General features: G+C 32.3%; 4 protein-coding genes across 7 annotated transcripts; 1 reads left to right on the top strand and 3 right to left on the bottom strand.

The window, feature by feature from the left end:
• Positions 1 to 582: 582 nt before the first annotated feature.
• LOC138944822 (serine/threonine-protein phosphatase PP1-gamma catalytic subunit B) lies at positions 583 to 6,591 on the bottom strand. Its single transcript, XM_070315864.1, has 5 exons — positions 6,331 to 6,591; positions 5,236 to 5,367; positions 4,895 to 5,125; positions 4,477 to 4,805; positions 583 to 4,388 (listed from the first exon to the last, which is right to left on the bottom strand). The coding sequence occupies exons 1-5, from the start codon at positions 6,383 to 6,385 to the stop codon at positions 4,149 to 4,151; spliced, it is 987 nt and encodes a 328-aa protein (XP_070171965.1). The 5' UTR covers positions 6,386 to 6,591; the 3' UTR covers positions 583 to 4,148.
• Positions 6,592 to 6,723: 132 nt separating this feature from the next.
• On the top strand, positions 6,724 to 16,938 carry LOC138944823 (ran-specific GTPase-activating protein). 4 transcript variants are annotated; one of them, XR_011448879.1, is made up of 7 exons: positions 6,728 to 6,939; positions 7,315 to 7,472; positions 7,557 to 7,843; positions 7,961 to 8,281; positions 15,734 to 15,938; positions 16,021 to 16,349; positions 16,525 to 16,938. XR_011448879.1 is itself a non-coding variant. In XM_070315865.1 (5 exons), the coding sequence occupies exons 1-5, from the start codon at positions 6,925 to 6,927 to the stop codon at positions 8,530 to 8,532; spliced, it is 915 nt and encodes a 304-aa protein (XP_070171966.1). In that variant the 5' UTR covers positions 6,724 to 6,924; the 3' UTR covers positions 8,533 to 8,677. The 4 variants fall into 4 exon arrangements, 2 of the variants coding, with proteins under 2 accessions (XP_070171966.1, XP_070171967.1); XR_011448880.1 differs by having other exon boundaries at positions 16,021 to 16,280; positions 16,525 to 16,937; XM_070315865.1 differs by lacking the exons at positions 15,734 to 15,938; positions 16,021 to 16,349; positions 16,525 to 16,938 and adding an exon at positions 8,399 to 8,677 and having other exon boundaries at positions 6,724 to 6,939.
• Positions 8,780 to 12,488, bottom strand: Wbl (endoplasmic reticulum protein 29-like protein wbl). The gene is made up of 3 exons (XM_070312192.1): positions 12,057 to 12,488; positions 10,217 to 10,615; positions 8,780 to 9,624 (listed from the first exon to the last, which is right to left on the bottom strand). Exons 1-3 carry the CDS (start codon positions 12,165 to 12,167, stop codon positions 9,385 to 9,387), a joined length of 750 nt encoding a protein of 249 aa, XP_070168293.1. The 5' UTR covers positions 12,168 to 12,488; the 3' UTR covers positions 8,780 to 9,384.
• Positions 13,026 to 15,582, bottom strand: Rbbp5 (retinoblastoma binding protein 5). The gene is made up of 7 exons (XM_070315863.1): positions 15,441 to 15,582; positions 15,131 to 15,156; positions 14,876 to 15,048; positions 14,457 to 14,685; positions 13,882 to 14,337; positions 13,354 to 13,762; positions 13,026 to 13,265 (listed from the first exon to the last, which is right to left on the bottom strand). The coding sequence occupies exons 1-7, from the start codon at positions 15,457 to 15,459 to the stop codon at positions 13,180 to 13,182; spliced, it is 1,398 nt and encodes a 465-aa protein (XP_070171964.1). The 5' UTR covers positions 15,460 to 15,582; the 3' UTR covers positions 13,026 to 13,179.
• Positions 16,939 to 17,018: the final 80 nt, after the last annotated feature.

The raw sequence follows: 17,018 nt of genomic DNA, 5'->3' as shown, positions 1-17,018 counted from the left end.
TCTCGGTTTCTCTCTAGAAGATTCGTTCTGAGAAAGAAAGACGGAGAAAGAGAAAGAGAGAGAGAATGAACACGACTAAGGAGGCACGCGGAAGAAAGGAGGGCTTTTCTGAGGATCCTCCTACACGAGCACCCACGCTGGTCGGCGATGGGATGCTGCATGTATCCTCTGTCTTCTGCTTTGATGTCGGAAGGCGGAGTCTTGGTGAGCCAGAAATGTTAGGGGTAGGTGCAATGGACTCAGGAATGGATCTTTTCATCTTGCCGCCCGGGAATACATTCTTCAACCCTACGGTGCAAGGTATTCCGTATACAAAATGATTCATTATGTGCATGATGCAACAGCGAAAAAAAAAAAACTCTAACTATATAAAAAGATAAGTAAAAAACGCGTCAAAGTTTTAATATTTAAAAATTCAATTCTTAAAATCTCTGAAAGATTAATAATTTTAAAGCTTGAATAATTTTTAATTTAAAGTTTGTTTAATATTATCAAAGTACGAGTTATATATGAGAAAAATTAATTATATTCGTGGGAGAGAGAGAGAGAGAGAGAGAGAGAGAGGAGGGCTAAATTAGTAAGAATTAAATTAAGATTTCAAGTCTTTCAATTCAATCGCAGATTTTTCTTTCACAGAGTTATTTAATAATATAATTGTATTATACGTATATGTATATATATATATGTATATAGTGCCGAATGGAGTATAATTATGCTGTAACTTCGCTTAGGTTCACTATACTTGCACATTTTTCATTCTGACATTCACAAAATTCTCAAACTTCGTTAATATTTATTCGATATATTCGATAAAGTAAAGTATATACACACTATTCGAAGATGTAAGACTTCTTAATTCGTACGTATATAGGGGATCGCTCCTTCTCTTTATCGTAAAACTTTTTTAAACTGATCGATCATTGACATTGCTCCACGATAAACCAAAGCCTTAAATATCGTATGTGGATTAAGCAAATTAAAATAAATCAGAATTCTGTGTAAATTACATTCCTCGTTTTCAAAAATCGGTAGATGACGTCATTGGCAAAATTGTTTGCTTATATCGATAATCGTTATGCCGATATTAATAATATGAAAAAGAGAGAGAGAGAGAGAGAGAGAGAGAGAGAGAGAGAGAGAGAGAGAGAGAGAGAGAGAGAGAGCGAAAGAAAAGTAGTGGGATAAAATAAATAAAAATCCAACAATTTTTACAAAAAACTTGATTTTAAAGATCAGAAGTTTGATTTTTTTACGCAAAAAAATTTCTGTTAATACTAATCTACTTTTTGCAAACACGCACTTTTTATCCTCTTTTGTCTTGACACACTTTTTTCATGCTTCTCTGTATCTCATACGGTTTTCGCGAGTTTGATTTATACATATATATATATATATATATAAAATCTACTCTTAGATTGCCGACGCTACTGATGCATTCTTATTTCTTTTCCTCGCGACATTTCTGCCATTGTTTCGCATCATTTTTAAGGAAATACCTTACTTAGTAAAAACAACACATACTTTTTAGATAAAAGCGTTTTTAGCATACTTCGGCTATTTGCGGCATATCAATATTCCATTCTCTCTCTCTCTCTCTCTCCGTCTTTCTTTCTCCCTCTTTCTGTCTCTTAGTAATATTATTAATAAATAAATATTAAAATATTTATATATATAATTGTTAATTAACAACTATTAATGTTTATGTGATTACTAATAAGTAAAGAGAGAAAGAGAGAAGCAATAAATAAATCTCAATTATTTAAAGAAGCAAATAATATAAATATCTTGTTGGCCAGCTCGTTATAATTTTATGTTTGGCTATATTTGTAATTTACATCTACAATAAGTCTTGTATAATAAAGATTTTTAATTAATATATTTTTCTACTTTTTGAATATATCAGAAAATTGCCTGAAGGAAATAGTGATCGATACACGTTACTGATCATAAATCAATTATAATTTCTGTTTGTTTCATGTTTTCTATAATGTCTTTCTAATTTAATCTACTCTCTCTCTTTTTCTTTGCTCTAAAATATATATTTATTATTTTTTAAACGCAAAAGGTACAACTAGAATAGATATCTACTTATTGATCGTATCAATAAGTAAAAAGTTCAATTCAAAATTTAATCATATCAATATCGTTCACACGTATTTGAATTTCCGATGATTATGAGCGATAATGAAAGTGCGTCGCAAGCAGCTTAATAAGACGAGATTATAATTGGTGTTATCGGCTTAGCCCTTTTGTACGTATATGTACCTCTCTTAATACAACACAGCTAAAATTACAGTCGCCGGAACGATCACGTATCTATCTAAATATAGTACGATTAATAAGAAAAAACTTCGAATAAATGTGTCTTTGAGATGAGCGGATATTTACATAGACGTGAAGAATATGAATGCGTTACGGACGTTTGCGTTATTATTCTAAGTATATAGTGCCTGATCGCGCATTTCTCTTATACATTTTACATACATACGAGATATACGCGAGACAAAATTAAGATACGTCACGCTCGCCTTATATAAACTGGGATAAACGGAATTGAATTCGGTCCAATCTTACATATTGGAAATCGCTATGGGATGATGGATATATATGTATCGATTGAAGAGATGATGGATGTTTTTATATGTGAATTTTATTTATAAAAAGAAATTAATGTGTGTACAAGTATGAAGAGAGGAGATTAACATGATCGATCTCAAGATCCCGTAAGATCCTCACGTCGTGGTTTTTTTTTTCTTTTCTCTTCTATATTATCGAGGATGGATCTGTGCTTTGTGCATTGGCTAATGAAGATAGGGATATATGTGGGGAAACTAAATAAAATGAATGTGGAAAGCGAGGAAAATGAATAATGTTCACAATAGTAATGATTCTCGATTCATTCAGGACTGTCTCGATCGGGAGATGGAAAATCCTCGACCGTAAATGGGCCCGCTTCTTTTTTTTTCGTATTATTTCATAATTAAACGCCTATCATAGTGAAACCAATGTGCGCTCGCATATGTTTATTAATCACACGATTAATTCTCCCGCGTTTACAGATATTATATAGTGTCGTTGATATTAATTAATCCAGAGAAGCCTTGCTGCCATAATAATCGCAATACAAGTACTTGTTTTCGTTCGTCACAAGACAAAAATGTACACATTAAAGGTTCATTAAACGCTTCAACACTTGCTTTGAACAAAATTTGTTTCTGTTTTTTTTTCTGACCATCCATTTTTTTCTGTATTTCACAATTCATATATAAATGTATATTTATAAAAGTACGTATGATGTAATAGAAGTCGTTTACAAATTTGTGCAACTTACAGAAGTATCGAGCTATATAAATATCTATTATATTTTAGAGAATTAAATCTAGGCAATCGCTCTAGTTATTACTTGTATATCAATATATCTTCATTAATAGCATACTTACATAATGAAATGAAGTGAGAGCAGCATGTATGTATGTACCACATGTGTTTGTGACATTGCAATACATATAATTATCATGTCGATTTTCGTTAAAGCGCGAAGTGGTTGAAAGAGGTCTTGTCTTCTTGGCAAATTAGATGTTGACAACACTGATGAATAAATGTAGATGAAAAATGAATCAAGACACGTTATGAGATTTACGAATGCGAAAGACGAATTACAGTAAAAGTATTGTTTTTGCTGCTATTTGGCTTCTTACTTTTCAACTTTGCAATTGTTAAGAATGTTGTTGACAACTCCATACAATTTTTTCTAATCTTATATCATCGATAGATCAGGTTATCTACTATTTTGTTTTATACAGTAACACATTTAACTACAAACATACTATATCACTTTACTACTTTCGACAAACTCTGTGAAAAGCAACGCCCCTCCGGATTTTCTGATAAATATGTTCCGATTCATTATTACTATTTCTGCATTTCTATTCGTAGTCAATCGAAAATAATAATATAATTATATAATTATAATAATAATTATTATAACTCCTCTCTCTCTGTCTCGCTCGCTCGCTCTCTCTCTCTCTCTCTCTCTCTCTCTCTCTCATTCTTTCTTACAAGGACGTAGCGTCTTAATAGATGGTGGGTCGGGGAGTAGCAGTTGTAAAATCCTAAACGTCCCATTCGAAAAGACAAGTCTAAGGATTTCACTTCTTCTTATTTTTGTTGTTCGCGCCTCGCGGTGGCGTCACTGGCCGTCCCGCATTCAAACCACCGTAAGTAAATTTCCTCTTATCAGCTGGTTTTAAAATCTGAAAACTGCACATGAGAGTCTCGTCCACCGACATCATGGCACCTGCATTGTCAAATTCGCCGCAATAATTTGGAGCTGAGAATAATGTCACCAACTGTCGTTTGGCAAAGAATTCGTAACCATCTTCCACCACCTGAGTAATAATAATTCAGATTTTGAATGCATCAAGATCTTACAGTCATAAAAGAATTCTATCAACTATATATTTAAAATATTTTTACCTGATGTGCACGACATATAAGATCAAAGTCATGTTTGTGTAAAAATTTGGCAACGACTTCTGCGCCAAATGTGAACGATACACCACGATCGTTTTCGCCCCAACCCATAGTGTCTTTATCGGGATCAGACCATAATAAATCACAGAGCAATCCTTGATCAGGTACATCTGTTGGTCTCATGATACGTCTAATCTGTTCCATGCTCTGCAGATCCGGACTCAAGCCTCCATGACAGCAAAATATCTTTTCGTCTACTATCGCAGCAACTGGCAGGCAGTTAAAGCAATCGGTGAACGTTTTCCATAATTTAATGTTGTAACGACGTTTACCTAAAACATAATTTTATTTGTAGAGATATAGACAAGTAAGAAACATGTAAAAAATATCATAAAGATATTCTATATTCATAGATAGTTACACTCGTCATAAAATCCATATATCCTATTGATGGATGCACATTCATGATTTCCTCTCAACAAAAAAAAATTTTCTGGATATTTGATCTTATAGGCAAGAAGGAGACAGATAGTTTCTAAAGATTGTTTCCCTCTATCGACATAATCTCCTAGAAAAAGATAGTTGCTTTCGGGAGGAAAACCACCATACTCAAATAATCTCAACAAGTCGTAGTATTGCCCATGAATATCACCTTGCAAAAAAGTTTTATAATGTCATTAAGTAGTCAATATTATTAAACATCTCTTTTGCTTGAATTTAAATAATTATTTTTCTTTGACTTATAGCATTTATTTTGCTTACCACATATCTTCAATGGTGCTTCAAGCTCTAAAAGAATAGGTTGTGATAGAAAAATTTCACGTGACTTGAGACACAACCCTCTAATCTCTACTTCCGTCAATTGAACATTTTTGCCTGGTCTTGCTCCTCGCACTAAAAAAATGTGAAAAAATTATGCTTTCATATGACAATAATATTGATAAACATTTTAAGCAAACATTTCAAGCAATCTTATATCATCAACTGTATCATTCCTATTATAAACTTTCTATATCTTTCAATATATGATAATTATTGAACTCTTTTAATGAGCAGTGTTATACTAAATACACTCGTTATAATAATTGACTTAATCATTCTCAGCACCATTAAAACTTCAAAAATATATATAAATAAGAAATAAACACATTTCGTGTATTTTGTAAAATATAAATTACAAATCAGTCAATCCATATTCCACATAAAGCTGCAAAGAATCCTCTTATACAACTGAACACTTGAGTCAACGAATTATTCATTAAGACATTATATAAATAAGAATTTTGTCAATAAACACATTTGCCTCATCCACTCAATATACTCTTTCTCGTATTTAATCTTTCCCCTATTTTCTAGGGAACCAAACAGTTTGGACGTCAGATATAGCTCAATGCACTCATAAATAAAATGAACAATCCTCGTTCATCGACGTGAAAGCAAAGTAGATAGCCAATACGCAGAAACAGGATTTCATTACGGCACGGAGAGACGGACCTCGCCCAGAATCACAGCGAAAGCGAGATGTATATGTATTGGTCAACCGCGTTTTTTATGTAAACAAACTAACGACGCAAGAGCGGGAATCTATAGAGATACGATCATCGGTCTCGGAGGGCATTGCGTAACGACAGGGGGTAGTAAGATTGTGATTCAGGGCGGTGTACTACCATGCCCTTGAGAGGGAAAGATCGGATCGCGGGGCGATCTGTCATCGTGGCATATCGTCGAGCAGACACAGCGAGGAAGAACGCGAGGAAACGCGGGAGGATGACGAACGAAACGACGTTCGCCGCGCTGCGTCGCCATCCCCCCCTTTTTTTCTTCCTTGCTGTAGTAGAGCGCATCGACCAGTTTTACCTTCCAAGAGCCGAGCTATGATGTTGTCGATGTTCAACTTGTCGGTCTCAGCCATCGGGCCGGAGTCTTAATGCGCGTCCCGGGCTTCACACGGAGCACCTTATCACGAGGATGACTGTCGATCCGCCTAGATTCCTTCGCTTGGGTGTCGCACGACACTCGGGATCGCGCTCGCGGCTTCAACGTACAAGGTACTTCGCAATGGCCGCCCGGATAACCGCGCACTCCACTCCCTTCCGCCTCCTACCCTTCCCTTTCACCGTCTCTCGCCGCCTTTCCCCTTTCGCACAGCCATTCCGAGACCGAGGACCGAGAGCTCGCTCGCTTCTCGATTACTCGAGCATGCGCACTTTAATTAGCCGTGGTTGTGGTTCTCCTCTTTTTTTTCTGCTTCGGAGACGCGATGCGTTACCATTCGGCGCTGCCAATATCATTCCGAATAGAATAGGACACATACTACGCACGCGTGGAAAAATCCCACGAGAGTCACGAGAGATCTGGGATCAAAGATTTTTTTATACATCACGAAACTATCACTGGTGTAAATTGTGACGATTGTTAGTTCTGTTGTTTTTTAGCTAACGCCGATAAGAGATGCCGGAGAACGTGGTACATATATTTTGACGAAATGTTCTTTCCTCTTTCATGTTTCTTCTCTTTTTTAAATTAAATTAATACGTTGATCTTAATTTAATTGTTACCGATCAAGATTACATCATTACATTACGAGAGCGATAGGTTATGTATTTGTGTCTTTCGAGATAAAATATAAAATGCATGAAACACGGAAATTATTATTTTTTTTTTTTTTTTTCAATAATATGATCTGTTTTATTTTGATCTCAATTTCCATGCATATTTTGACATATATTTATCTTTTATATTCTAAATCTTGTATTTTTTAATTGAGCTTGATGTTAGAATTTTTAAAAATAACTTTTTGTTTTATTTATTTATTTATTTATTTTTTTTTTTTTTTTTAAGCTAAACGGCGATCATATTGATGTGAAAGGTGCCAATTGCGAGTCCCAGGACAATGATGAAGAGAATACTGAAAATGATGTACATTTTGAACCTATAGTTTCTTTACCTTTAATAGAAGTGTCCAACAATGAGGAAGATGAGATAGAGATGTTGAAAATGTAAGTTTAATAATTGTAAGAATATTTATTTTACATAATAGACTTACAGAATAATATACATATAATATCTTTTGTCATTCCTAGGCGAGCAAAATTATATCGTTATGATACATCGAATATTCGAGCGGAATGGAAGGAGCGTGGCACAGGAGAAGTCAAATTGTTAAGGCATAAAATAAAAAACACAGTTAGAGTAGTGATGCGCAGAGACAAAACCCTCAAGATCTGTGCTAACCATTTTGTGACTCCATGGATGGAACTAAAACCAAATTGCGGCAGTGATAGAGCATGGGTCTGGAGTGTACTCGCTGATTTTGCAGATGAACAACTCAAGCCAGAATTGCTCGCAATACGTTTCGCGAATGTTGAAAGTAAGTTTTGAATAGATGCATTAAAAATCTTGGATATATGAGAAACGCAATACATGATAAATATGAAAAAAGGAATATTACAGAGAATATTCTTACGTTATTTTATTTATTTGCTAGATGCATCAATGTGGAAAGAGACATTTGAAAAAGCTAAGAAGATTGTAGGATCTGAATGTGAGATTTATGCTGGTAAAAACAATCCAGAACAGAAGCATGGTGAAAGTGATAGTGAATCCAGCAGTGATGTAAGTTATGATGAAAGTACCGATAATGAGGATCAAACAAAGTTGCCTAAACAGACTGGAGAATCTGCTGTGATTTCTCAGCAGAGAGGAGTCGAGAAAGTACCGACGATGTCAACAGAAAAGAAAGATGTAGTAACGACAAATGAGGAGAAAATAATCAACGAAATAACAAAGTTAAACGTGAAAGACGAAGGTGAGAAAAATTAATAATGAATTATATATATATATATATATATACACATATATATCTGGAGACACGAATAACACGGAGTTTATTATCAAATGTCACATTCCAATTTTATATACGCAGATGTGCATATCATGCCATTAAAGTTTCATTATTTGAGCATTGATAAATATGTAAGTACATTTTTTAGCAATGTTATAGAGAAGCTAAATAAATTTCCCAGTTACGCGATAAAACTGTATTTATACGAATGTTAGATATTATCTGTGATTTTTTTAAACTGAGACCATTTTTAAATCAATACAAAATTGTATTTGTACTGGAAAGAGTGTATGTGAGAGAACGTGTGTGTCAACTGTTGGAGAAACAGGAAATGAATAAATACAACGATAATTGTATAAACAGAAAATCTTCCGAATTTTATTTATTTCTTAATTCAGAAAGATGATTTATGCATTATATCAATTATTTTTTGATAGTTAATGATTGCATACCATGTCTGAGTTAAAAATATCAAATTGTATGTTGAAAGAATCACAAGTAGTATATTATAATATAAAATTAATTCACTTGTTGCATACTTTACAATATAATATCTTAATCTACAATTTCTCTGACAATAACATATTTCCTCCTTGGAAAATATTTTCAATAAATTTTAATTTTTTACTTTTTTTTTATGTAACAAAAACCTTAAACAATTATATTTATTCAAATATTTAATTTGACAGCTAAATAGATATATTCCTGGATGTAAAAAGCCTATATTTTTAATATTTATCGCTTAGTTTATCTTGCATTTGCATCATGTACCAATGTACCTGTATAAAGAAACAAAGCATCCACAAAAAATAATTGTATGAATAGCAAATAGTCTTACATATCATATTGTATAAAATGCTTCATCACAGAGAAATTCAATAAGGAATGTGGAACAATATTTTGGTATTCTGAATAATGTCCAAATGTGTATATTCCAATTAACATTTATATAAAATTAGATGAAATATATCAAATAATCCACTATAAAGCAAATAATCGATATTCGAATTGAAACTAAATTATTAGACAACTTTGGACAATCATTAATAAATTTGATTTTAAGTTTTCTACAATTCATCCCTCGCTGAGAAAGACTGTAGGATGTTTCGTCTCTCTTCCATCGTACGTTTCTTTTGATTAGATAATTTTCCTCTATAAAGAAGTCCCTGTACTCGTGTCTCTTCCGTTTGTACAAATACATCTCCTTTTTCTAGGATCTTTTCCATAGTCTTCACATAAATCTTTGCAGCTTCCCGTTGCTCTTCTGGCAAAGTTTCTTCGAAGATCCTTGCTTTCTTTAATATCTCCTAAAAAATAATAATAATAATAATAATACATTCTCTTTAGAGAGAAAATTTAGTAATATCGCAAATAAATATGTGATTATTTTAATTCTTTGTTCAAGTTCATATATTTATGAAGCTGACATTCTAGCATTTTAGCATAATCAAATGGAACATGTAAAATTTAATGCTCTTTGTTACTAAATCGCTATTTTATTTTTGATTTTATTGCTCCATTTGTTTCGTTAATAACACACAGTAATTGTTATATATTAAATTTATAGATATAGGTCTAGTTTACACCAATATATTTTAATACTAATATATTTTAGTACTACACTAGCCAATTATAACCATTCCTTCGAAGAATGAAATAGCTGTGATTGGCCAGTATACTATTTAGTATATATTAAAGCGTATCGGTGTAAACTAGGCCATGGTCACAGAAAAATTGGAAAATATAAAGAACGAAAGAATATTTTTTAATGTCATATGATTGTTCCTTTCTTAACCGAAAAAAAAAAAGATTTCCAAAGCTTTCATTTTTCAAAAAATGATGCCCTGTTCATCTAATATTTCAATAAATATTTTTCTTATTTTGTTAGCATTAAATTACCTGTCTCTCCTGTTCGTTCGCGACTTTGAATTCTTCAGCTAATTTATCCAACCGTTCCACGCATCCTGGTAGACCTAGGTATACCCTCGACTTGGATCTGACGAATCGCTTCAAGTATTCGCCGGTGAAATCGAAATCCTTCTCGGTGGTAAATCTGATCGGTTCCGATTTACCTTGTACGAATAGTAAGACTACCGGAAAGTCTTCCTTCTTGATATTATAACGTTGCGCTAGATCGGAGTTATCCTTATTGCCAAAGTCCTTGACGCCTACTGTGGCTATCAGGAGATCCTGCGAATCCTTGGTATCGGCTGCTACCGTGCTGTATTGCTCGTGCTTGCCACCATATGGAAAGGCGACGTCGAATTTAACGAGTACCGCCTTGAATTTGGGAATCACCTGTGGCCATAAAAAACAATGTTTTCTATAAACGGCTTCAAAAGAATACGCTTAATTGCAAAATTATGTATTAGGAAAATATTGCGAATAGGTGCGCAATATTAATAATCGAAACCGTTTCAACTATTTATTGCTTGCGAAAAGAATCGGAAAAATGTTGTACGAAATATATGTTTGGATGCGGACATTAATGTATTTAATTATATATTTTTTTTCTTTTTTTAAATGATCGAATTATATCTTGACATATCCGATGTATTCACGGCACATTTAAAAGTACACACGTAAAAGTTCAGCGATAACATTATCGTTTATTCTTCGCTTTAATAGTTGCAAATGCAGTCACGATTTTAGTGATTATTACGAATATATTGTGTTCTACAGAAAGTGCTTTTATTGAAATTTGTATTTAATTTTTAAAAAGTTAATTATTTATATATTCAATTTTAATAAATTAAATAGTGAATACTTGTTGGTTTAAAATGCCTCTTGTGTTATAAAAACATCGCTATTATAGACATTTCAAATAGTTATTTAAATAAGACATTAATTTTTCAACAAAGAGTTATAAGTGAAAATTAAATGTGTTCTATTTTATATTGTTTTATTAATCTCATTGAACTCATATATATATATATGTCATCGCAGTTTTATTTAAAAAAATAATTAACGCGTTTTCAAAATAATTTGTTGATATCATTTCACTCTCCTTTCAAAATTATAAAATACCATAAAACTATAAAAATCATATAGTACAAAATGAAATATCCGATTTTGAACTTATTTCCGAAAAATTTTTCACTCCTTTGATTATAACTGTATACCTATTTGTGATATATTCATGACAATTTATACATTCACTATTAATTACAACGATATAAATTCTATTCTGTCAGAGGAATGTATACCTCAACATTCAATCGATTCGTCCATGCCAAATATAATCGATTTACTATGAATAAATAACGCTTATGCTTATGAATCAAAGCACAATGGAACTTGTCAACGTGGCTGATGGCTCGTAACTATAGTAACTTTAAAGCTAATCGCAGTGAAAACCGATCGAATATTTCTTCATCGTTACTTTTTATAAAGTTGCAAAGAAAATACAGACACATACACTTTTTTTCCTTTTCATTAAATTATATGTTGTAGAATTATAAAATAAAAATGGTTTTCATAATTATATTAATTTCGTAATTTCTATATTTAATTTTATTACGTAAGTCAGTTTCGTTGATAAACAAAATTTTCTTGCTTTACACATCACATAAAAAAATCTCGTATATATATATATATATATGTATATAAACGAAATATATCTCAGAACTTAATCTAAAGAGAGAATATATATTTTATTGTTTTTTACGTTAAATAGTCTCGATTTATACTGCTCGGCGTCGAAAATCATCAATTATACTTCTCATTTTTTTTCCCATACCTTGTCGAACGAGTAAGAATCCAAAGGCACGCATCCCTTACAATCTTCACCGGTAGTAACATGCGAAGCAATGACGACGATGAGCACAAACACGAGGCTCGATCGAATCATGATCTGGAAGAATTTTGACGTCCGTGTGATTTCACGTGTCTGCTCAAAATCAGTCGATTAACTATCCTTATTCCGTTGACTTGGCCGTAACGAAAGGCCCGTTCGCACAGATGTAAGTGACTTGCGAATGAACGCGCGCACGTAGTATACGATGGTAAAACACGGCGACGACGTTAACCATTCAATGACCGGCCTCCTACCTTCTACCGGTCCCAGTTAACGGCGTCTGATCGAGCCCGTCTAATTATCTACCTACATGCTAATCGAAGAGGAGCAAATCAAATAAAGTAAAAGAGAGAGACCCCGATAAAAAATGTATAGTCGACTTCCTCTATTCTAAAATTCTTTATTCTACATTTTCTTCTACCTTCAATCAGCTGTTTTCTTTCAATTGGATTCTCCTCTATGCTCATGCTGTTTCTCTTTTTTCCGTGTGATTACATGCGAAAATCATGTTGTGAGCGAAAAAGAGAGTGAAATAGAAGATAGAATAGAACTCGCAATATTTTTATTCTGCGCATATACTAGCAAAATGAGTTTTAATAAATAGAATAAGGAAAACCGCGCGAAAGAAGAGCTTAGAATAGAGAAAATACTCGATCCTGATAATCTTAAAATAGAGGAACTATATCCTTTACATTTTTTTTCTTCATAGTGCCATCTTGTGAATTGATGACCAAACAAATATCTTATTCTTGTATATTCGCGGATTTGAATATATGAAATTACAGAAAATAATATTTTAAAATAATTTATTTTTTTGAATAAACATAAGCTAAGACAAAATTATTTATATCGTAACTTGTAGTTTTGTTATTTAAAAAAAAATAACTTGCAATATGTAAAGTTACTGTAAAATTATATAAATTATATTTGCACACATATTCATTCGTTCATTTGTAATCAATTATACATTTGTTGTACAATTTTACAATTCATCAAAACAATCTTCTATATACTTTTTGCTATAAATATTCAATTTTTAATTGTTATCAATATTTTATATATTAAATCATTTTCCCTTTTTATGTTCTAATCTTGGCCTTCCCTTCTTTGTGGTTGGTTTATCCTTTCCTTTGTTTAACAAGGGATGAGTTTCTATAAATTGTATTGATATCAGTATAAAATTAAGTCAGTATATTTATAATCTTCTAAACATAATTATCTTATGTCAGTAATATCTTACCGTCAATTGGTGCCCCCTGTAAATCTATATCATGCGAACGATGTTTCTTTAATGGCACTTCATGTGGTGTCACTTGATTATCTTCAGAATCTTCCACATCTGGGGATATAGGTAGAAATTGGAGAGAACCAATGTCTTCAGTTTCCTCATCAGAGCTACAAAACGCAGCAACTCTGTCAATCGATGCGACATCAACCTCTATTTCTTCATCCTGTGCCTCTTCTCCTTGTACCACAGATTTATCTTCATCACTCAAATCAAATTCGCTTTCCCTTTCCTCATATTCAACATTTTCATCCAATTCCTTGAAATCTGGTGCAAATGCAGACCAATTCTCCACCTGGTTTTGTGCCCAAATAGAAACTACGCCTGATGATATGGATGCAATTATTGGTCTCACTGGATGCCACTATCATAGAAAAAGAATAGTACATTATATTATGTGTGTGTTGAATATTTATTGTATCATATTTTAGTTAAAGACTTAAAAAAAATTATAACTAATGTAAATTCAATTCATTTTCTTACCACAACATCAAGCAAAAGCTCGCCCTTAGTTCCATGTAAAATTTTCACTAAATTTCCAATACTTTTCTCCCACACATACAATGCATGTTGTCTTGCCGAACCAGCACACACATATTCTCCATCACCCGAAAAGCAACATTTTTTCCACATGGTTTTATTTACAAGATCTTGCAATTTTTGAATTGGTTCAGGTTCACCATCCTTGCCACATGCTAATATTTCAGTACTGTCATATACACGTATTACTCTATCAGATGTATTAACTAAAAAACAGGAGCCTCGTCGTGCAAATTCTATACTCTTCACTGCTGTATTACTAGCTGTACCCTGTGTTATTTTGTAAGAAGCTTTCACAGTTAATGTTTCAGCATCTAAAACTAAGACTCTACCACGAGCATTCCCTGTGTATACATAGTCCCCACGTCTATCAAATGATGCCACTATGTTTAAATCACTCTGAAATTAAACTAATATAGTTTTTACCAATGTTATTTTCATCTTCAAATATGTGTGTAAAGAATTATTAGGATATTATTAAGATTGAATACACAATATGTATATCATATAATACTTACATCTTCATCAAGCGGTATAACTCTATGTGTTCCTTCAACATCGACCATAACAGCGGCATGACGCATTGGACATACCAGAAATTTGTTGAGATTTCTTGGATGAAACTGCACTTTTAGTATTGGAGAAGGAAATCTGTATTTCTGATCACATTCTCCCGATAGAACATCCCATATACATACATTATTATCTGTAGAAGCACTTAACAACTTATGACCATTTCTAGACCAACTAAAAGATACAAAATAAATTTAGTATGCTTTAATATTTAATCTTTTTCAAAATATTCAATTTCTTATTTCTTCCTTTTGAACCAAATCACTTCTTTTATTAATAATTTTTCATATACTCTCACAAGTAACTGTCTCAGACACTATATACCAAAATTGCTCTAGATTCTTGTAAACTGTATATAACTTACCTCAACGAACAAACAGGATGTACATGGGCACTAATAATTTTAGCTATACCACGAGTCAAAAAATCCCAGATTACAATTCTTCCATCATTGCATCCAACGGCAAGTAGTGTCCCTCTCTTATTAAATGTACATGTTACAGCAAGAGATATACAATCTAACGTGCCATCAAATTCCTAAAAAAAATAATTATTAAAAATACAATGTTAATACTACTCATTATTTTATTAATAAATGTAGAATTAAAACAGGACGCACCTCTGGATAATTTTGTCCAAATGATTCTGTGAAAACATAAATATTGAAGTATATTATAACCTAAACTAAAACGTATACTAGAAAAATTAATGCTAAAACTTTACTATGTTTTTCTTTCTACTAAGAGTTACAAATAAAATTTATATTGAGAGAAGTGAAAAATACAATATCGCAAATAAAAAATTTTATCATTTTCTGGATATTTACGATTATAATGCACATCTAAAACAATTATGAATAATAGTTGATCTCATTATTATTTACTACATGTATTTTGTAAGAAAACTAATTTAATCACTGTAATATTCACCTAATAATTCTAAATTCATGTTGACAAAATTTATGTTTACTATTTATTGCACTACACTCTACAAATGTCTGTTCGTTGCACTTTCTACACATTGCTTTCCCTTCTCTTCAATGTATGTATGTGAGCCACAAACGCAACTACACAATCTCACCAACAACCTCATTCATAACAGGAAACGAATGTAAATCAGTAATAATACGAATAGTATTTTAATGCCTATGCAATGGTGATGTGTAAGATGTTTAAAAAAAAACACTTAATATATACTAAAAAAATATACATTTTTAATATAGCAACCGGCTCAAGAAATTCTTTCTGAGCAAATGGATTCTGAAGCAATGCGAAAGTACAAAGAAACACCCGCTTGCACATATTTTACTGGAGCTCAAAAATCTAAAACTTGCTCCACTAACGAAAGAATGTTGAAATTGAAGGAGGCCACAAATATTTCAATTGACAATGAGTTTGCCCCGACAATTTCGATGATGCAGTTGATTAGTAAATAATTTTTTTAAACTTGAAAAATAATGAAACTTATTAATAAAATTAATTTAATTTTTGTTTAATTTTTTTTCTATAGAACAATAGAATATCAAGAAAAACTTGAGTTAAAAAGATTGGATATGTCGAATAACAAAGAAAAACAACAGCAGCAGCAGCAGCAACATTTGCAAACTCAAATAGTACAGCAAAGTGGAAGTTCCCATGTAACTCAAGAATATTTCACTAATCCTGTGCTGTTAGTACCGTTAGTCTCTCTATCTACATTATCATCGCTGCAAGTAACCAGTGCTGGTGTCCAAATAGAGGCAGACATATCAGCGGGTTTACAACTAACAAGTACGCAATTGTTGCAAAATTTAGAGCTGAAGAATTGTCTGAGAGCTTTCGAGGAAGCTTTTCACCAGGGTAGTATACATTTTCGCGAATATATGCAGCATATTAGCAGTAATACTTTTCAGCTTCAATTGTTGCTTTAATCCTCTCAAATAAATAAATTCATGAAATGCTTTTAATACAAATAATGTTGTTGAACTTTTGCTATAGCGATTTTTAATTTGCCTCAATTTTCTTATTACTCTAGCATTTCTTACGCAAACATTACCAACCCTGAGTGGAACAACAAGAATAATAAACAGTATACCACCTCATCAGTCAAGCAGTTATGCTTAACTGATAAGGTGGTATACTGTCTATCAATTACAATCTACAATTTGTATTGCTAATCAAGTTCAAGTCGCTACCCAGACCCAAGCATTTGCTACTACAACCTCTTCAAACATTGCCACCATCGATAAGAAACAAGTGTATACTGTGCCGATTTTATAGACCCAACATTCTTCCCTCAACGATGTACTGAAACATATATAAATAGAATTAATATTCTAATATTTATTTTAATATTTTATAATATTGTTTCTAGAAGTAATCAGTATTTATGTATAATAATAGTATAATATATATATATTACACATAATTACATAATATATATACTATTTTATCTTATTGTTAATTTAACTTATGACAATATATATAATCTTAGAATCATAATAGAAATTTCTGATATCTTTTGTAATA

The sequence above is a fragment of the Polyergus mexicanus genome, unplaced genomic scaffold (assembly GCF_030449975.1).
Source record: "Polyergus mexicanus isolate NDT 795.1 unplaced genomic scaffold, iyPolMexi1.0 SCAF_2, whole genome shotgun sequence".
Lineage (NCBI taxonomy): Eukaryota > Metazoa > Arthropoda > Insecta > Hymenoptera > Formicidae > Polyergus > Polyergus mexicanus.
Note: the sequence above shows the minus strand (reverse complement) of the source record. Positions and strands in the feature narration are given on the sequence as shown.